This window comes from Sus scrofa, chromosome 17, assembly GCF_000003025.6.
Source record: "Sus scrofa isolate TJ Tabasco breed Duroc chromosome 17, Sscrofa11.1, whole genome shotgun sequence".
Lineage (NCBI taxonomy): Eukaryota > Metazoa > Chordata > Mammalia > Artiodactyla > Suidae > Sus > Sus scrofa.
The window spans coordinates 58,501,896-58,523,388 of NC_010459.5; the positions used below are offsets into that span (position 1 = coordinate 58,501,896).

The 21,493-nt window shown below is 50.8% G+C and overlaps 2 protein-coding genes across 50 annotated transcripts in view; one reads left to right on the forward strand and one right to left on the reverse strand.

Annotated features, from left to right (window-relative positions):
• PPP4R1L (protein phosphatase 4, regulatory subunit 1-like) overlaps window positions 1-12,927 on the reverse strand; it is a 79,857-nt gene extending 66,930 nt beyond the window's left edge. For 47 of the 49 annotated variants that reach the window (XR_002340185.1, XR_002340199.1, XR_002340179.1 and 44 more), the window contains exons 1-2: window positions 12,891-12,927; window positions 12,707-12,752 (exon numbers count right to left, since the gene is read on the reverse strand). The gene's annotated coding sequence lies outside the window, so the exon portion shown is untranslated. The remainder of the gene's footprint in view (window positions 1-12,706; window positions 12,753-12,890) is intronic. The other 2 variants (XM_013985497.2, XM_021078402.1) reach the window with 1 other exon arrangement.
• Window positions 13,090-21,493, forward strand: part of RAB22A (RAB22A, member RAS oncogene family) — a 57,437-nt gene continuing 49,033 nt past the window's right edge. Inside the window, exons 1-2 of the mRNA NM_001123174.1 lie at window positions 13,090-13,370; window positions 14,326-14,405. Of these exons, the coding sequence (NP_001116646.1) occupies window positions 13,335-13,370; window positions 14,326-14,405 (116 nt within the window). The 5' untranslated portion in view covers window positions 13,090-13,334. The remainder of the gene's footprint in view (window positions 13,371-14,325; window positions 14,406-21,493) is intronic.

Sequence of the window (21,493 nt, forward strand, 5' to 3'; positions counted from 1 at the left end):
TCGACAGCTGTGGCTTAGACCTGCCCTCCGGGGGGACCATCCAAGTTTAAAAACCCAGCTGACCAGCTAAGAGAGATAAAGCTCACCTCCACCAACCAACCAAAACCAGCTGGTCTGAAGCAGTAACCTTGAGTTCACACAACCAAAGCTGAGACTGGCTCCTCTTCCATGACGTCCTCGTCAGTTTACGAAGCATAACAGAATTATTATTCTTTGACCCTGGTGCTACATGACTAAGTTAAAAACAAACAACAATAAAGAACTCTTTCCTCATTAAATATATTTCTGGAAGCTACAACTCTGGGGGACAAAAGGATTTAGACTCCTCTACGCTAACTGGTTATTCAAGGGTTACCTACCACAAAGAACGCACACTGCCAGTGTGTCCACCACGGAAAACAGGCAGGAGCACAAAATAACCTGGATGAGGCTGCTGTGGTGAACACACAACAGACACCTGAGCACATGCCTGGGTATCACTGCCTTTTCTTTCTTTCTTTCTTTTTTTTTTTTGGTCTTTTTAGGGCCACACCCGGGTCATATGGAGGTTCCCAAGCTAGAGGTTGAATTGGAGCTACAGCTGCCAGCCTACACCACAGCCACAGCAATGCCGGATCCATAACCCACCGAGCGAGGCCAGGGAATCACACCTGCATCCTCATGGATACTGGTCAGATTCGTTTCCACTGAGCCACGACGGGAACTCCCTGTCATTGCTTTTCACAAGACACCCACCCATCTTAAAACAGGTTAGGCACTGGAGTTCCCGTCGTGGCTCAGCGGTTAACAAACCCAACTGGGATCCGTGAGGATATGGGTTCGATCCCTGGTTTCACTCAGTGGGTTAGGATCCAGTGTTGTTGCCAGCTGTGGTGTCGGTCGCAGACTCGGCTCGGATCCCAAGTTGCTGTGGCTGTGGCGTAGGCCGGTCGCTAAAGCTCCGATTCGACCCCTCGCCTGGGCACCTCCATGTGCCGCACGTGCGGCCCTAAAAAAGCAAAAACAAAAAAATAAAATGAAACAGGTTAGGTACACATTAATGTTTTTAAGCATAATGTTAGATGAATGTGCTTTACAGGTTCAAAGGTCCCCATATATATAAAACCCAATAAAGAGAAAGAAAAGAAATTGTACAGGTCATTTTACATCAAGAAAAGGCTACAAAGATCTAGGACCAAAACAGAAGGCACGTTACCAGCAAACCCATCACAGCCGCTCTCCCCACCATGGACACTTGCCGGTGACAACGGTAAACCGTGGTAACAACATCCGGCAGAGGCACCGGAGATTCCGAGTGAGAAACGCCTGGTCCCCAGGCTCCAAAAGCTCCCAGGGGGACAAAGATCTTCCCACTCGTAACAACCTACAAGCCCCTGGTGACAAGAGCCGCTGGATACAACAGAAACCAGCGGAGGATAGCCGCTCTGCCGCGTGGAGGAAGGAGGCCACGGGAGCCGGTTCCCTGGAACGCAAGTGCGATTTGAGTCGGGCCCCAAGGATGGAGCAGGAGTCGGGCACCTGGGAAGAGACGGAGAGGATCTGGGAAAGGGGAGAGAGCGCTCGACGGGTGAAGGCCGCCGTCAGTGGGTCAGGAAGCCAGGGCTTTCCCACGAAGCCGCCAAGCCCTGACTGTGCAGCCACCCCAGGACTGGTTTGAAGTGGCAAGGGGAGGAAAGACAAACCCAATAAAACATGACCAGTAAGACACCGCACTGGCCCCGACGAACGGAGGTGGAGACGGAAGCAGAACGCTCTAGCCCGTCCACCCTGGCCAGCGTTTTCACTAAGGATCGTGCCCCAGCCTTGCCAGGAGTTACGACTCTGCATTCAGCATGTCATCCTGTCACCGTAACTCCGTGGGAAACGCCACCCTGGGCCAGCCCAATGATCCACGCAGTCCCACGTGCTGTCTCTAACACAGCACTGGGGGACACTGGTTGGGAGAGCAGGACAAATGGGACCCGCTCTGTCCGTGTCCGTTTCAAAAGGTTAGAAGCCTGGTTGATGGTGGCCAAGAAGCAGTCTAGCCTTGTTTTCAAAATGAGTATTCAAAAAAAAAAGAAAGAAAGAAAGAGAAACGTATTAATGTAGAACTTACATAATTGATCATTCTTAGCGCTTCTCATTAGCCACTCTTCAATGAACAAGAACGAAGTCTTTGTAAGGCCTTAAATGATTTGGGGAGGAACTAGACCAAACCATCCATTAATGTATTATTTAAAGTGGTTTCATTCTTCTTGCTAACAGGCTTATAAATACTAATGCAGAGTCTTAAACTGGGACTGTTTCTAAAAGCTAGACTAGACAAGCCTGACCCTCTGAAGATACAGAGCATGCTTGAGGCGTCGCGGCTTTTGGGGGGAGCCTGACCCCCACACCCTGCGGGTCCTCGTTGACTCCACTAAATTTCAGCACACGTTGCACAGGCAAACTTTCTCCATATAACTGCCATTCTCTAACGAGACCCATGCTGATTTATTAGCTCTTGGACGAGTGCATCCGTCCGATGCCGAATGTTTCACATCGCACATCGTTGCGGGCTAATGATGGTTACTGCTGGCGCTAGTCCACGGGCTGCCTGAAAAGACCAACCTAATCCACGGGCAGGCGTCCCTTCTACGCCAGCAAACATGGAAATTCCCCTTCGAGGTGTGGCTTTCATCACGGCTTCCAGAACCTGGCTTTGTTTATGACTTTTAGGCTGACGGTGAATGGCAAACACTGACTCAGGTCACCTGATGGGCAGGAACTTGGTGTCCCATTGTGACATTACACATCTCAGCGTTCCCGCCGACCCCCCTCCATTTGGGACCAGGCAGTGGGGAGGGGGGGACCCAGAGTCTACATGGTGGCAACGAATGGAACAACACTGCTGACAAATGCAGCAACGCCTCCGGCCTGACCTGAGGCAGATTCCAAAAGGAAAAAAAAGGCTGCAAAAGAAAACCCTGGGGTGAGCGTGTGTGCGGGCGGGACTTGATTTTCCTGTTCTACTTATTTGAGACAATCAAGCAACGATGGCCAACCCTACACCTCTTTCAAGGGCCATCTCAGCCAAACTGCCGGGAAGGCCACCTTCCGCCTCTGGAGGGACATGAGCCCTCCTCAGAGGCGCCGTGTACACAGCCTGGCCCCGCAGTCCTCCTCCCGCACCTCGGCTCTCTGCCACTCTTCCCTCTGCACCGACTCTGTCCCCTGGTCCACGGTCATGCTCTCCCTCTGCCTCCACCTCAAAAAGCAATGCTTTCCTTTCTAATGAAAGCATGACATTCGCACGGAAAAGTGTACAAACAGTAAGTGTTTCACACGACAAATTTTCTAACTGAACATGCTTGTGAAACCAGCACTCAGCTCAAGAAAGACAATTTCACCAGCCTCTCCAAAAGCCCCCCATGTTCCCTCCCACTTTCCACCTTACCCAAGGGGGACCACTCTCCCGCCTCCTGAATCAGATTGCTGGGCTTGTTTCTTGCACTTTGTATAAACAGAATCACGCTGTCTGTACGCTTTTGTGCCTGCCTTCTTTCCTCCACCACCACGTTTGTGAGGTTCATCCATGTCACCGAGGGGAGCTGCAGGTCATTCACTCTTACAACTGCACGGTTCTCCGCGGTGTGAACATCGGCACAATTAATAACCCACTGAACGCATGATGGGCACATGGGGAGGTTCGAGTTTCCAACTATGACCCCGTCTTTTTGAAAACACATGTTCATGTTTTTTCTTGGGCAAATAACAGGAGTGGAATTCCATTCCATTTGCTTTTTTCTTTTTTAGGTCCACATCTGCAGCATATGGAAGTTCCTAGGCCAGGGGTCGAATTGGAGCTGCAGCTGCCAGTCTACACCACAGCCACAGCAATAATGAATCTGAGCCGCATCTGTGACCTACACCACAGCTTGCAGCAACACTGGATCCTTAACCTAATAAGCGAGGCCAGGAATCGAATCTGCATCCTCATGGATACTAGTCAGGTTCTTAACTCGCTGAGCCATAATGGGATCTCTTTGTTTTGTTTTGTTTTGTTTGTTTTAAGGTTCTCAGAGTAGACAGAAATAATGCTAACATGTTCTGGACTCTTCTATCCAAAAAGAAAAGCAACTGACTTTAACCCCTCTAAGCCCTCCGGCTGCTTCTTCTCAGAAGGGTCTGTTTTCCCGGCTACACTGGGAGCTCACCAGAGCGGTGACCATTCCCCAAAGTGCCCAGTGGTCAGCCAGCGTCTGGAATACAGTGGGTGTTCAATGCATGACCACTGAGTTGGAAAAGTTCTCTTGGAGGTGACTCAAGACCTCCGAACACCACAGCCTACGGCCGGTCTTCTGCCCTCATCTTACCGGACCCCTCTCTGCCACGTGGTGTGAACAACCAGCCCAAACAAAACCCTGGCTTCCAGGGTCCCCATTCTCCTTCTGGGATGTTCCTTCTCTGGGGCTCTCACCCTGTCCCTTCCTTTCCCCTGCTGCTCATCCACACCCCTGCCTCTAGATACAGTCCAACACTTGTGGCTCTTAAATCTGATCTCTGGGAGTTCCTGTTGTGGCTCAGCAGGTTAAGAACCCCACATAGTGGCCTTGAGGTTGCAGGTTCAATCCCTGGCCTCGCTCAGTGGGTTAAGGATCTAGCATTGCTGCAAGCTAGGGCATAAATCACAGATGTGGCTCAGATCCAGTGTTGCTGTGGCTGTGGTGTAGACCATAGCTGCAGCTCCGATTCAACGCCTAGCCCGGAAACTTTAATACGCTGCAGATGCAGCCTTAAAAAGAAAAAAAAAATTATCTCTGGTCTCAACCCTGCTCCAGAACCCTGCAAATGGGGCTTTTCAGTGACCTCCTAGACGGTGCCACCAGGAGCCACCAAAAGTGGCTCAAAAGTGCCACATGTGAAAGCTGTGAGCGCCGCCCACTCCACCACACCCCCAAAGCACGTGTAACACCTAGTCCTTCACTCGGCGCCTGCTTCCCCGTGTCTGTCACGTGCCATTTGCTGCACTAGACCAGCGTGATCCAAAGACCAGGGGCACCCAGTCTGACGGACAAGAAGGCCTGGGGGCCATGCCTTTGGTAAATGCTGCCACTGGGGATGGGGCTCTGGGGCACAGAGCGGGGTGGGGGGGCCTCGCCCAGCCTGGGCGCAGGGAGCAGGGCTGCTGCCCACAGGCCCCGTGGCTCAGGCGACCCCTCCCCTCAGAAATACCTATCGGCCCCGTGTCCTGCTCCCCGCCCCCACCTGGATCCCTAGAACCACTGGCTGGTTCCTCCACAGTCTGTCCTTTCTTTAAAATGCAACTCGGCTCTCACTACTCCCCTGGTTAAAAGGCCCCAGCGGCTCCCCGTGACTCTGGACAAAAGGCGAACGCCCCCATCCTGGGACGGACGTAGGGCACACATGACAAGGCCCCACCTGCTTTCTCACCCCCGGGCCCTTCACTCGCTGTGCTCAAGTCCTGGACAACGCGGGGTCCCCTGCCTCAGAACCTTGGCCGTTGCTGGCACTCTGCCTGCGATGCTCCCGCTGGCTCTTTTGGGAGCATGGCCATTTCGCTGCTCAAATCTTAACTCCAGAGCAACTCTCAGAGCCCCCGAGGAGCCAGCTCCAGCCACCACCCAGCTCTGTCCTGGCACCTCTGATCACACCGGTTAACCATGTCCTCCACTGCACCTGCCACACCCGAACTTAACCTCACTCGCTCATGCGGACTTTAAGCAGTTCCCTCTGATGTTGGACAGAAAGCTCCTGAGAGCAGAGATAGGTTTGTTTTAGTTACCTCTGTATTCACAGGGCTGAGCGCAGTGCCTGGGACCTAACAGGTCCTTAATAAATATCCGTCACAGGGATGGATGGATGGCAAGTCCTCCAAAGCATAGCGGCCGAGAGTATACATACGGCGCCAGATGCCCTAGTTTGAATTCCACCTCTGCCACTCATCCACTGCGCTGTTTTGGGCAAGTCACTTGGCCTTTCTGTGCCCCTCGTGAGCCTTGCTTGGCAATAATATGGACTTAAAAACACTTGCCTCGGAGTTCCCTTCGTGGCTCAGTGGTTAACGAACCGACTAGGATCCATGAGGTTGCGGATTCGATCCCCGATCTTGCTCAGTGGGTTAAGGATCCTGCGTTGCTGTGAGTTGTGGTGTAGGTCAAAGACGTGGCTCGGATCCTGTGTTGCTGTGGCTGTGGTGTAGGCCGGTGGCTGTAGCTCTGATTCAACCCCTAGCCTGGGAACTTCCATATGCCGAGGGTGCAGCCCTGAAAAGCAAAAATAAAATAAAATAATACAAATAAAATCACTTGCCTCACAGGATTTTGTAGTTCAAATACCACGGAGCTTAGCACGTTATTAGCCTAAATAAATGGTAGTTTTTGTACCACTGCCGGGGTTGCCTCCCTGAGACTCAGGTCCCATCAAGACACCTCGGGATCCTCCACTGCCTCTCGGATTAATTCTGAGCCGGTGGCCGGATCCCAACCCTCCCCCCCCTCCCCCACCTCCTTCTTCCCAAGTCCCCAACCCGATGGCAACACCTCCACCACTGTACCCACCGGCCCCTCTGCCTGGAAGGCCCATGGCCCCCCTCGCCCTGAACCAACACAACCAGCACCTCCCCGTCTCTGGGCAGATGGCCCCTCTGCTTCCCTAATACCCAGCTCTCTGTTCACGCTTCCTTCTAGGTGCCAGCAGGTGAGGGCAGGAGCCCAAGGCCTAGCCAGTCCCCCACCCCAGTGCGCCCACACCCACCCCAACGGCTGCTGCCCGGGAGGAGCTGGAGGGCCCCGCCACGAGGATGATGGATGAATGACTTGCCAAGTGGGGAAAGCAACCACTTGCCCTCATCTCTTGTTTTTTTTTTTTTTTTGCCCATCAGGGTTAAGGCTAAGTGGTGTTTTGAAGCTCAAAAACCACTTTCTCTTTCACTAGCTAGGACTTGTTGAAATTTTTCTGTTTAAAAGATCTTCATTTGTGATGTAGAAAGCCACATAAAACTCTCTTTTTAAACAGACAACTGCAGGGGATCTCTGATGTTCATCTGTGTGTCACACAGGAAATGGAAAATATAGGACAACAAAAGTAAAATGCATCACAGCGACCAGAGAGGAAGCACCGTGGCCTCTGCTCCCACCAGGCCGGCTCTTTGTTCCTGACACCTTCGTCCGGTTGGGAGGAGATGGGTAAGGTTTCTAATCCCCAACACACCAACAGGAAGAATGAGACGGGAGGCTTCAACAGCATGTCAAGGGTTACTCCGCAAAGCAGAGGCTGTGCCAGCCAAAAGCTCAGCTCTTCAAACCGAGCCTCGTGGGAAAGGCGGCCCATCAGGTTGACGCAGCTCATCGACAGACTTTTGGGCTCTGATAGGATGAAATCAAGTTTGATTTAGAATACAGGTGGGCAAACTGCAGCCCGAGGGCCAAATCCAGCCCACCGCCTGTGTTTGTAAACAAAGTTTTATTAGAAAACAGCCATGCCCACTCCTTCACGCATATCTGCCTATCTGGGCTACGAGGCTCCTGATACAACTTGAGTGGTTGTATTAGGCCTCTGGCCAACAAAGCCTGAAATGCGTATCATCTGATCCTTCAAAGAAAAAAATTTGCACATCTCTAGTTAAGAAATCAAGCTTCAACAGACACCACTCCTAAGAGTTCCCTTCATGGCTCAACAGCAGCGAACCCAACTAGTATCCATGAGGATGCGGGTTCGATCCCTGGCCTCACTCAGTGGGTTAAGGATCCAGCATTGCTGTGAGCTATGGTGTAGGACACAGATCCCATGCTGCTGTGGCTGTGGTGTAGGCCAGCGGCTACAGCTCCAACTCAACTCCTAGGCTGGGAACTTCCATATGCTGTGGGTGAAGCCCAAAACAAATAAACAAACAAAAAGCATGCAGGACTCCTTCTAGCATGAAGATCTGAAGAGTCCATCTATATTCTTCTGAGTTAGCTAATATCCTATTTTCAACAAAGGCCCAGCCAGACATCTTTTGTTGGCAACCAGCTTTGCTCATCAACAGAAGTATACCTTCTCCCACTTCTTCCATAGACACCTCTTAAAAACTAAACATTTGGGAGTTCCCCTCGTGGCGCAGTGGTTAACGAATCCGACCAGGAACCATGAGGTTGCGGGTTCAACCCCTGGCCTTGCTCAGTGGGTTAACGATCCGGTGCTGCCAGGAGCTGTGGTGTAGGTCCCAGACGCGGCTCGGATCCCGCGTTGCTATGGCTCTGGTGTAGACCGGTGGCTACAGCTCTGATTAGACCCCTAGTCTGGGAACTCCATATGCCACAGGAGCAGCCCTAGAAAAGGTAAAAAAAAAAAAAAAAAAACTAAAAAAACTAAACATTTGAAAAAAACACAAGTCCCATAAATACTAAGAGATTCTCCAAGTCTGTCTTCTGAAGCTGAATGCATCTTACGATAACATGGCAGCTGACCTCAGAGCTGGAATCCAGCTTTCTAACTCTTCATTGCAGATGTTTGATCATATATGAAATTTTCATCTCATTTTTAAAAATCTTTATTAAGGAAATTTTCAAACATATGCAAAAGTTGATCATATATGAAATTTTCATTTTAAAAAATTTTTACTGAGGAAATTTTCAAACATATGCAATTTTCATCTCATTTTTCAAAATTTTTATTAAGGAAATTTTCGAACATATACATAATAAACCCCCACATCCCTGGCAACCAGCTTCAACAAGTCTCAATATTCTGCCAATTTTTCCCATTTATCCTTCTTTCCAACTTTTCGATTATTTATTGTTTATCGTAGTATTTGAAAGTAGACCTCAGACATCCAATCATTTCACCCAAAAAAGCTTGTTCGTTTCTGTTAGATAAGGCCCTTCTCGGAGTTCCCTTGTGGCACAGTGGGTTAAGGATCCAGTGTTGTCATTGCAGTGGCTCAAGTCACTGCTGAGGCGCAGGTTTCATCCCTGGCCCAGGAACGTCCACATGCCACAGGTGTGGCCAAAAAAAAATAATAATAATAAGGTCCTTCTCCTCTGAATAAAGCTGCGATACCACTATCACATCTGACAAAATTAATAATAATTCTTAATAAGGAGTACTATAATCTAATACCCAATCCAAACTTAATTTTTCCCAGCTGTCTCCATAATGTCTTTTTATAGCTGATTTGTTCAACTAATGACCCCAATGTGACCACATGTGTATTGCATTTTGCTAAAAGGTCTCTTTATATCTGCAATAGATTCCCCTTACTTTTTTTTCCAAGTGTGCTCACCACTGGCACACACTTAAATTCTGATTGGCCAAGCAAACTTCACCGGGAGTAATACCCCTTCAGCCTCCACATGCTATAAGCAAGACCCTCAGACACTCATAAGCCTTCAAGCCTCTGAGCACAGACACGACCAGCTGCTCCTTCTCTGTCAATGCAGCACCGCCAGGAGCAGCGTACCAGGCCATTCCACACACGTGCTGCTCTCAAGAGGAGGAGTTTAGACTGCTCCAGCAAGCTAATTCGCTCAAATTAAACCTTTTCTGTGTGGCGATGGCCCCAAGACTCCGAATGATTTAAAAAGAAAAAAAAGAAAAAAAACAAGGCAACCTCTCATTATAGCTTCTTTTTGAAATCAGCCAAATTCAATCAAGAAATCACCGAGGAAATCAGATGCGCCTCGTGATCCATTGTTGTTATACCAGGAACACGAATGGAACACGGAGCCCATGGTGGACACTGGGTTACAAGAAGGATGACCTGCGCTCCTGCTCAAGGCAACGCAGAGCCTTCCTAGAGCACTTATCCCATCGTCTAGACCAAAAAACGCCCAAGAAGGACAACGGACGCAGAACCAACCAAACCAACAGCCATGCCGCCACCATTAGGTTAAGCCTATTTGTGAGGTCACTCTGCGTGATGGAATAAAAAGAACAGGAGCCCGAGGACAGCGTTTGAGGGCTGGTTCTATCATTCATGATCTGTGCCACAATGGACAGGTTACTTAACCTCTCTGATTCTCGGTTTCACCATTTGCAAAATAGGAATAAGGTCACCTACCTCACTGAGTAGGAGGCCTTAACCCTGAACCAGATGGTCTTATTCAAATGCCTAGCGACAGCAACGGTGGTTAAAACAATAACAAGAATAAAATCACTGACTCTAACACTCTCTGCCAAGCACTGTGCCCAAATGTTTTCTGGGTACAGTTCGATCTACTCCTCATCAGTCCCATGAAGCATCTCCAATTCTTATGTCATTTTCCAGAGGAAGAAAGTGAGCAGAGTGAGTGATCTGCTCGGGCTGACGCAGCTAAAGGCAGGAGGTGGGTCACAGGATCTCAGGGTTCTTGCTGTCAATCACGGTATGATAAGGCCTCCCAGACACCACCACTGTGAAGCGTAAAGGTGGGACCCAGGGCATCGTAAATTGTTGAGGGGTGGGGGAGTCCTATCATGGCTATCAATTAAATCATTTATATTGTAAAGTCAGAGGTACGGCACCCTAAGGCCCACACCCCTGCTCACAAAGGCTCCCAGAGCTGCCCCAGGAGGCTCCCAGAGCTGCCTTGCCCGTGGCGTGGATATGTTCAGAGACATAACGTTGGTGTCCTTGTCAGGACAAGTCTTCAGCTGTCTGCTAAACACTATTTACGGCACTTTTCATTACCAACACCCAATATTTGTACAAAAAAGGCCAAAGTAAAATCAGAATTACTTTTTCCTATATAATGCCTTACTTCGTTTCTGTGCACATATACAAAAAAGATGAAAGGAAGCTAGCTACCAGGAAAGAGGCCTCATGCCCGCAGCCCCCACACTGTGGGAGCCCACGCTATAGTCAAGTGGAAGAAGCACCTGGAGAAGAACTGAGGCCCTGACCTGCACGGTCCCAGCACATTTCCTGGCCAACAGCCATGCGAGAAAAGCCATTCGGGACCTTGTCATCGGCCCAAAGTTCAGTGAGAACCCATGAAGCTTCCGTATCTCCCAGCAATGCACAGAATTGTCAGAAATAGCAAAACGCTGACTTCAGCTGCCAAGTTCCAGGGTGGTTTATTAAATAACTGAAATAGCCAGAAATCAGCTTTTCCAGGCAGGCCAAATAACAAATCCATGAATGAGAGATACCCTGACAGCAGCTTACTGCTGTCTATCAAGAGAAATGCTGCATTCCCACCCACTGGCTGAAACATTCAGCTCTGCAAACTCAGGGCCTACACTGTACTGCGCTCAACTGTGTTAAATAATCATGAATAACGATGACAGAAATAACAATAACGGAAGCTACTGCTTACTAGTGTTTCTTACGCACAAGGCTTCATGCTCAAGCTTTTATTACTTAATCTTCATGAAAGCCTTCTGAGATGCCCATTTTGCAGATGAGGCCAGTCAGGCTCAGAGTGGTACAGTGACTTGGCCAGGATCACACAGCCAGTAAAGACTGGCCAGCTGATTCCAGAACCCACACTCCTAATTGCTGGCCCCTTCAAGTGTCATTCTGCTTCAATAAAATTGCCTCCTTCTAAAAAAGACAATGTGTGGAGTCTCCTTCGTGGCTCAGCGGTCAGAGAACCCGACTCGCATCCATGAGGACACGGGTTCAATCCCTGGCCTCACTCAGTGGGTTAAGGATCTGGTGTTGCCATGAGCTGTGGTGTAGGTCACAGATGCAGCTCGGACCCCGAGTTCCTGTGGGCTAGCCTGGGAACCTCCATATGCTGCAGGTGCAGCCCTAAAAAGACAAAGACCAAAAAGATAAATAAAGTAAAATAAAATAAAAATAAGAGAGACAATGTGTGTAAAGGGTTTAAACTGTGCCTGACCTATGGTGTTTTCAGTAAACACCAGTTCTTACTATTCTGAAACGTGCAGGTGGGGAAAGGAAGAGCCCAGTAGCCCCCCCCCCCATTAATATTGACCACCGTGATGATGTACGACCTCCTTCACCAGCAGGCATCCCCCACGTGGTAATTATCTGTTTACAAGTCTCTCCCCGGACCCTGAGTCCCTGAGAGTCAGCCTGGTGAATGGTTCATCTTTGTGGGTGCCGGGCTGGCCCAGCCCAGAACCAGCAGGTGCTCAAGAAATGTTTGTTGAATGGAAAAGCAAAGCTTCATTCACCACAATTAGGAACTTGCAAGTCCAGGAAAACCTTCCCCAGCCATCTGCCCTTAAAGCGATGTTAAAGGACAGGGTACGACGTGACAGGAGAAGGAGACCCCTGGAGAAAGGCGGGCGACAAGGGGCTCCCTGGACGAGGCGGAGGTGAGCTTGCGGCCAGGACGCGTGAGAACTCCGCGGCGGCCACCGGAGAGCCGGGCCTCCCAACTGCCCGCCCTCGGGGAAGTGCCCAGGGAGGGCAAAGCGGAGACCCGGGGGGTCGCTCCCCCACGCCCACGGCGGCCACGCCTCCTCCCGCCCAGCACCTCCGGGACTCTGGACGCCGGTCCCCGCAGGGCCGCCGCAGGGGCACGAGGAGGAGGAGGAGGAAGAAAGTGACAGGAAGTCAGAAGTGTCCCAACAACAAAAATCCTCCCGGTGGCGGGGAGGGGGCTCCGCATCTTCGGCCGCCCCGCGCAGAGAGGAGGGACCGCCACAAGTGGTCTAGACAGTTGGGGTCCCGCTCTTCTGCTCCCAACGCGCCGAGCCTAGTTTGTAGGTCCCACCCCCAAGTTCAGTGCACCCCGAATTCTGTGAGAGGTTCCCGGGCAGGGGCGGGGACGCCCCAACTGTTACTTACAATCGTCTAAGTCATCCGGCAAGTCCACAAAGTACCGGGGGAATTTCTGAAAACCAAGAGACACACAAGAAGTTACGAGGGGGCTGCGGCAGGCAGGCTCGGGGCCGGGATAGGGCTCCCCCGGCCTCGCGGGGCGATCACGGCTAGAGGGGAGGGGGCGCCCCAAGAGCCCGGCCCCACTCACCCGCCATCTTGGGATGGGCCCGGGGGCGGGGCCGGCGGGAGGGGGCGGGGCCGGCGGGAGAGGGGCGGGGAATCTGGCCTCGGGCCCCGCCCCCGGGCCCGGGCCTCCCCGCCAGCCTCGCGGCGCCGGCCGGCCCCGCCCTCTCGGCGAAGGTGGCTGCCGAGGTGGGCGGGGAGGTCAGGTGACCCGGCTGGCGTCCCAAGATGGCGGCAGCGGAGGCGCCCGGGAGCCCGCCGCACCGTCCCGGCTGCTGAGGAGGGCCCCGCGCGGCTGGCGACGGACGGGCCGGGCCGAGGGCCGGCGAACGGGCGGCCGCCGCCTAGACGCGCCCCGCAGCCGGGGCTAGGCCGTGCGGCGGCGGCGCCGGGGGATGCTCGTGCTGGGCCGGGCCTCTCCCTCCTCAACTTAGGGCGGCGGCGGGCCCGCGCCCCTTGCTCCCGGGCCATGGCGCTGAGGGAGCTCAAAGTGTGTCTGCTGGGGGTGAGTGGTGACCGGCTGGCCAGGAGGGCCGCGGGAGGCCGGGCGGGCCGGGGACCCGGGCGTGCCCACATCCCCCCGCCCCTTCCCCCAACCTCCGCGCCGGACGCCGCCTACCTGCCCCGGGACCCACCCTCCAGCCCCCGGGCCGTCCAGCCCACCGGGCCGCTCCCTCCTGAAGGTTTTGCTGGGCCGGGGGACCTTCCGCCTTGTCTGGAGCCCTAGGAGTCGTCCTGCCCCCCAGAGGATGAAGAGCCCTCCCTGCCTCCCCTTGCATCTAGGTTAAGAGCAGCTCTTGAATAGTTTCCTACCCATGTACTAGTTAGGAGTTGGCCCAGTCTTGCAAAGTAAAACCCATAACAGGCCTTTAGGTTTTACAAAGCTTGGTCTTTTGAACTTGTGGGATACCCCTGACACTTCAGGAAGAGTTACTTTTCGTGGAGCGGGGGGAGACATTCAAATCAGGAGGCCCCAAAATTAGTTTGCAGCTTAAGTTTCCTGTCTTGTCAAGGCACCTTTGCTGTTTGGGAGCATATCTGAGGTTGATGCTCTCCTGAGTTGCTGCTTGAAAGACTGATAAAGATTTCCATTGGTTTTCCTCTTTCCCAGATTGGGTGGGGCTGGGATATATCAGGGATTACTCAGAAGTAATTCAAGAGTTCAGAGTGAGTTATACAGGTCAGAAAGCAAGTGAGTTTGTCACTTTTCACACTAAGCAGAGACTTTGGGTCTTTCAGAAGGTTCTCGTGTCTCTTAAAAGCTCAAAACCCCTCTCCTACAATCCGTTTTGAAATCTCCGAAGTACTCCACTGAATGTTTATAAAGACTTCCTTGGTGTCCCTTAACTTCTAAAATTCAGGATGATTTTTCTAAAGTCCTCAGCTCTTGGCACAAGATCGTTTTCAGTGTCTTCAAGCAGGTAAACCTTTTCTGATTCACCTGTCTCATTCTCTTTCAGGATACAGGTGTGGGTAAATCCAGCATTGTGTGGCGGTTTGTGGAAGACAGCTTTGATCCCAACATCAACCCAACAATAGGGTAAGAGATGGAGCTTATTGAATATACATGTAAAGGTGTATTGAAAGTCCTTTCTCATTAAAAATGTGTCACAGGGGGCGGCATCCTCATTTTAAACTCTAGTAAATTTCGAGGCAGTGGTTCCTTTTGTCTCAGGAAGGGCTTAAAACCCTCACAGATTGCTGGGTTTTAGAAAAATTGGCTTTTGATTTCGTGAAAACTTCAAAATGGAAACATGAGTTTAAGTTTGTTTTAGAATACACATAATGCCTTCAGCCTGTGACTATAACACCAATTACATCTTGAAATAAGGCAGAAGAAAACAGGTCCTAATAATTTTTTTCCAGCATGTCAACTGAAAGAAATTTTAGGTGGCTTTAGTTCTTTCTGAAAAGTAGTTTATGGTCTTTCTGAACCTTTCTCACACCTTCCTGCACTAGGAGTAATGATGAATTGATAAATTAATGTCAAACCGTAAGGGTTTTTTTCAGGTATCTGGTTCTTAGAATAAGCGAAATTGGCTATAGGCTTTTTGACTTTGCGAAAACTTTCCCGAGTGTTTAAATGTGATATTAACTCTTTCTCTTGAGAAGTTTTGTTTCATGGATTTTAGTATTTTGTTATTGCTGGTAAAACTAAGTAGCTGCTCTGCAAACCCCTGATCACATAGTTTCTCCCATTTAAAGAAATTGTGTTCCGCCCAATTGGGAGCTATGTTACAGCACATCCACACGCATCCGAAGGCGTGACGGTGCCGCAGCCACTCACTTTGCGAGGTGAAAATGCCTTCCAGGACCCTTCAAGAGAGAACTGCGTCTGTCCACACGCTTAAGGTGTGAACTCATCCTCCTCAGGGCCTGCGTGTCACTACCTGCCTGGGAAAGCGAATGGACAGGAAGTGAGAGCAGGGAGAGCTGGCGACTCAGAGAATGACGCACCTCACCCCACGTCAGCGCTGACCACCCCAAGGCTGGCTTGGGTGGAAGTGCGCTCTCAGACGAGAAGAGGGGAGACGGAGGGTCTAGCTCTGGCAGTCATGCGGAGGCCTGGGGCGCGGTCCTGGGCATCCCCGCTTCCCTGTCTGCCAGCCCCCCTAGTCCGACAGGTGCTGGGGTCTTTAACCTCCTGGAGTCCCACTCTCTGCACTGGGTGGTCTAGGCTCACACCCGCAGAAGAGACAGATACGAGGCTTTCCACTCATCCCCTCCCCCTTCCTTCTCCTCGGCAGGTGTCTTCCTCCTTCATGACCACCCCCCACACACCTGAGCTCCGGAGCCCCCCTTCCTCCCGTCTCCCCTTTCTTCCGCCGCTCTGCCTCCGTGTGGGGGCCTGCAGAGGCGCCCCCACTCTGCAGGCGCCGCCAGGGCAGGGCCATTCCCCACACCTGCCGTGCAAACCACGGGACTCGAGAAAGAGAAGTTACTGCTTCCTCAACTGCTGCTTCTCCTCAACCACCATGGTCGCTGTCCCACCCCTACCGTCCCCTCAAACCTCCTGCCCTCGGTACCTCGCTCCATCTCATTGCCAAAGCCACAGGCTCATTTATTTGTCCGCTCATTGAGTGCCCACTGGGTGCCAGATGCTGAACTGGGTGCTAGTGATTCAGATCAGGGGTCCACACCGTGACCCTCTGGCCACCTCCTGTTTTTAGAGAAAGCGTTACCGAAACACAGTCACACCTGTTCCTTTACGTGTTGTGTCCGCTGCTTTCCGGCTGCAGGAGCAGAGTTGAATAGTTGTGACCGAGACCCTGAGACCCTCAAAGTGGAGAGTATTTACCGTCTGGACTTTTTCAGAAAACGTTTGCCGACCCCTCCTGCCCTCGTGCATCCCACCTGGAATAGTCTCTAGATGAGGTGCAGGGAGTGGTCTGCGTGGCCGCTTTCTGTGCCCAGAGGAGGATGCAGCGCCCGAGAGAGCCTGTACTCCGGGCCGCCCGCGGCCTAAGGGAGTGGCCGGTTCTGGGGAAACAGTGAAGGTATGAGGCGCTTGGCAGCCCCGATGTTGAATTCTTGACAGACAAGTGGATTATCTCTCAGAAAAAAGTTTTTGAAGAGTGAACAGTAACTGCTTAGTGTGGTCGAGGGTGGCGAGTGGCATGGGGACAGCACGAGCTGTGAGGCTGGGGACACGTTGCAGGGATGGCCAGGAGCCCGGGGAAGGCAGCAGGGCCAGGCCCCAGACATCAGCGGAGCCTCCGACGTCACGACATCCCGTCCGCGCTCCCAGGCCCGTGTGTCCAGCCCGTGAGTTGGACATCATCTGCTGGAGAACTTGGTGTCTGTCCCTCCAGCCCTAAATCCCTCACTCCTCCCATACTTGCAGGCTTCCCTGATGAGCCAGATGTGTCGTATGGGGCGAGGCTCAGCCCTGAGGCCCCATCCTGCCTGGACTTCAGTCAGGGCCTCTTGGTGGGGGTGGGGAGGCCTTGGCCGTGCCTCCTGGGGTGGGTGAGAGAATTTGGTAGCGCACGGATGTGCACAGGAAGTATGGGTGGTTGGTGGTAGCACCGTGATCAGATCTTGTTGGTTATCACACCCCTCCACCCGCCAGTCCCATCCCGGCCTCGTTCTTGCTAGTTCTGTGCAAGCGCCGGGACCAGCGGCCTGCTCCCAGTGCAGCAGCGCGGCCCCATCTTTCCTGGACTGTGCGCCGGCTTCGTCACCTGTTGCCCTGCCACCTCCTCTCCCACTGGCAGCCCCGTTGCTGTTGTCGCAGCATCTTTAGAGACAAGTTCAGTCCCCTTGCTGGCGGCGGTGGTGGAGGAGACCTTTCCCCACCCGGACCTCGATGCTCCTCTGCTTCCTCCATGCTCTTGCTCACGCCTCCCCGCTGTGCACACACGGCCTCTCCACCCCTGTGAGCTTTGCACACGCTGTTCCCTCGGAGAGGCCCTTTGTCTTTCTTGTCCCCTTGGTGAGTTCCTGCTTCTCTGTCAAGGCTCGAGGCCACCTTTAGCCCCTCTAAAAGTCGCAAACCCGATACGGGCAGGATCCAGGCGAGAAGGTTACTGAGGGAGACGGCCGGGGAGGAAGAACTGGAGACTCGCAGGTGTGAGCGGCCCTGGCATCCAGCCTTTCCTGCACCACACTGCCCTCCTAGCCCGTGGGCACTTGGCTTTGGCCCCTCGCCCCTGTTATATGTACGATTCCCAGCTAGACCCCCTTCTGTTTCGTTTTACCGGCTCTTGCTTGATGACCTAACTCATGCTGTGGCCTCAGGTTGCATCTATAGCAGGTATTTTCAAAACGGGGGCTTTTTTCAGACTTATACCTGCTTTTCTCCCCTCCCCCCACAAACGCATATACCTGGGAAGACAGGGCCCCCCCATCACATCACCTCGATAGTGAGCTTCAATCACCAGCGGAGCATATTGTGTTCCTTAAGCATGCTGGGATGGAAAAACGGATGAAACTCATGTAAACAAACCCACACCATTGGTACCAAATTCTCTCTTCAGCCCTAGACCTGTGGATTCCACAGATCACAGGGCCCTTGCCCACGCATGTGACTCCAACACCTAGGGCCTCTGCAGTGCTCATAAACTCCCATCAGAGGCTTGGGCCTCTGCTCCTCTTTCGACAGGTCTTGTAAAGAAAAGGACCAACGTGTCCCCTCCCCTTCCTGAAGCCAGCAGGACGCACCAGCTCCTGGCCAGGGCTCCTGGGAAATACCCTTCCATCCCTGTTACTGGTGTCGACTTCGAGACCTTCCTCTGCCCTCCTGCTGGTCCAGATGTGGACTCTGCCACCTGCAGCTGGTTAACCCTGAGTCTGTTTCCTCGCCTGAAAAAAATAGTAATGGTGGTCCCAGCTCCATATTGTGAGGGAGATTCTCGGAGATTCTGCGTTTAAAATGTTTAGCTAAGTGCCAGGAACACTGGGGTCAATACATGATAGCATTATTATTTTAAAATACTTACATCTTTTTAAATCTTTTGAATTATTTCTATGAAGGTAGTGCATATGTGTTTTTCAGTATGTTGGTTAAGCCTTGTTAACCAGCAAGGCTTGTCGGTTGGGTATAACAGCCCCTGGTCCACTCTGACTCACTCCCAAGGGTCAGCTGCTGCTGAGATGGTATTGAGTGGGTTTTGTTTTGTTTGCTGATTGTTTTTCCTCCAGACATTTTGATAACAGGCATATGCTGCTGATTCTTGGTCCCTGCGCTCCCCCCCTGCCGCCCAGGCTCCCAGTTTTGCATTAGCTATGGATCATTTCCTCCGGACAGTGGGAATGGTGTCATCCTGCTTCTCCCACCTCCCCCGGCCCATTCGCCGCCCTCCTTCTTTCCACTAAAGCTCCATCACTGAGTGTGAAATAGGGCTCAGAATGCAGGCTCTCAAGGGAGGCTGGCTGCCTTCACACCCCAGGGCTAGCGCCTAGTTGCCCTGTGGCCGCGAGCAAATTATTTAATCTCTTTCTGACCAAATTTGCACATTTGGAATAATTAGTTGCATCTAATTATAGGGTTGTGAAAATTACTTAGAATGGTGCTTGACATATGGTAAGCATTTCTTTAACTTTATTTAAATGGAATTAGGCAGTAGGTAGTTTCATGTCATTTTCTTTAGACCTTGTGAGATTCATCTGTGTTGTTTCATGTAATAATGGTTTATGCTTTTTCATTGCTGTATAGTATGTACCCCGTTGGACACACAGACCACAATTTATTCTCCTCTTGGATAAGGTGGTTGTTTCTAGTCTGGGGCTGTCACAAATAATTCTGCTGTGAACATTCTTGTACATGGCTTTTGTTCCCATATGTATGAAATTTCTTTGGAAATTGGCAGTGGAATTCCTGGGTCTGAAGGAATGTGTCTTAACTCTGGTAATGATCTGCCAGTTTACATTCCTACCAGCAGGGTGGGGCGTTTTAGTTGCTGCATATCCCCTTCGGCATTGGATAGGATCGGTCTGTAATCCCAGCTGGGTTGGAGGGTGGGTGAGTGGTAGGACCTCATTCTGCTTTTATTTTCTGTTTCCCTCATGACTAAAGCAGTTGAACACATTTTCATATTTATTGTCCTTTGGATAGCAGCTTTTCTAAATGCCCACTTGAAAGTCTTATTTTTCTCCTGGGTTATCAGTCCTGTTCTTACTGGTTTGTAGGGATGTGTGTGTTCTGGTTACTAGACATTCATGGGTTCTGAGTGTTGTGGGTATTTTCTCATGCTCTGTGACTAACCTTTCCAGTCTCTGAAAGGATCTTTTAATGAACAGTTGTTACTGTTGTGATAGTCCGTTTGATGGGTCTTTCCCTTGATGGTTGGTGCATTTTGTGTCCTGTTGAAGAAACCTGATTGAGCAAGGTCATGAGAATACTCTCTTGTTATCTTCTAGAAATTTTGTTTCACCTTTCATAGATTTAAAATTTACCTGAGGAAAAAGGATAAATTACGGGTCGGGATTAACACATACACACCACTGTATGTAAAACAGATAATCAACAAGGACCTGCAACACAGCACCGGGAACTCTACTCAGTGTTCCGTGATAACCCATGTGGGAAAAAAAATCCAAAAAAAAGTGGATACGCGTATATGGAAAACTGAATTGCTTTGCTGTACACCAGAAACTAACACAACATAAAGTATACTCCAATATAAAATAAAACTTAAATTTAAAAAATGCAATTGTAAAGCAAAAAAAAATTAAATAAAAATAAAGCATCAAAAAATAAAATTTACCTGGAATTAGTTCTGGTTGAGATGTAAAAATTAAGTCGTGGGGGTTTGGAGCTTTTTTTTTTAAATTCCAGCAAGGCCATCCAATAGTTCTCACCCCATTTTTTCTCTTTAAAGACCATCCGTAACTCACTGCTTTATACTGAGCCATGATTGTCGCAAATTGAGCGTTTGTGTTTACAGTGCTCTTTTTAATGTGTTTTTCTTATTATATCCCATTGGTCTGTGTTTGTTTTTTCTTTTTATGGCCGCACCTGCAGTATATGGAAGTTCCCGGGCTAGGGGTTGAATCAGAACTGCAGCTGCCAGCCTACACGACAGCCACAGCCACACCAGATCCGAGCCACATCTGTGACCTACACCACAGCTTACGGCAGCCCTGGATCCTTCACTCACTGAGCGAGGCCAGGGATTGAACCTACATCCTCATGGACACTAGTCTGGTTCTTAAGTCACTGAACCCCAGTGGGAACTCCATTGGTCTCTGTTTTTACTGAAGTGTAGTTTACATGCAGTAAAATGCACCCATTTTCAGTGAACATTGAAATGAATTCTAGCAAATGCGGCCGTGAAATCCCCTCCATGAGCGAGCCTCGAACCCTTTTGCCCCATCCTTATCTGTCCCCACCCCCAGCACTGGCTCCAGGCCACGGAAAAGCTCTGTCACTGTGGATTTTGTCTTTTCTAGTTTCATATAAATGTAACTACTGTTTGTGCTTTCCTGTGTCTGGATAATTTTTTGAGAGTCACCTGCGTTACTGCCGGCCTAGTGGGTCATTCCTTTGTATTACTGAGTGGTGTTCCATTGTGTAGGATGGACCACCGTTTATTTATTCATTCACTGGTTGGTAAACATTTGAGTCGTGTACGCTTTTTTGCTGTTGTGAGTACAGCTGCTGTAAGCATTTGTGTGTACATCTTTCAATGAGCATGTATTTCTCACACATATATCTAGAAGTGGAATTTCTAGGACCTCTAGTAGGGGCTCTCATAAGTGTGATTTTATGCGAAAGTCACACTCTTGTCCAAAGTGGTTGTATCATGCTACCCTCCCTCCAGGGACAGAGAAAAGTTGCGGTTGCTCCACGTCATTTCCGATGCTTTTTCTTGCCCATCTTTGTCACTTTAGCCTTTCTCCTGAGGGCTCAGTGGTGTCACACTAATTTTAGTTTATGTTTCCCTGATGACTAAGAATGTGGATCTTTTCACGTGCTTACTTGTGTCTGTACAAGTTTATTGCTCTTTTTTTTTTCTTTTTTTTGGCTTTTTGTCTTTTTAGGGCCACACCTGCAGCATGTGGAGGTTCCCAGGCTAGGGGTCTGATTGGAGCTGTAGCTGCCAGCCTACACCACAGCTCACGGCAACGCCGGATCCTTAACCAAGGCCAGGGATCAAACCCGCAACCTCATGGTTCCTAGTCGGA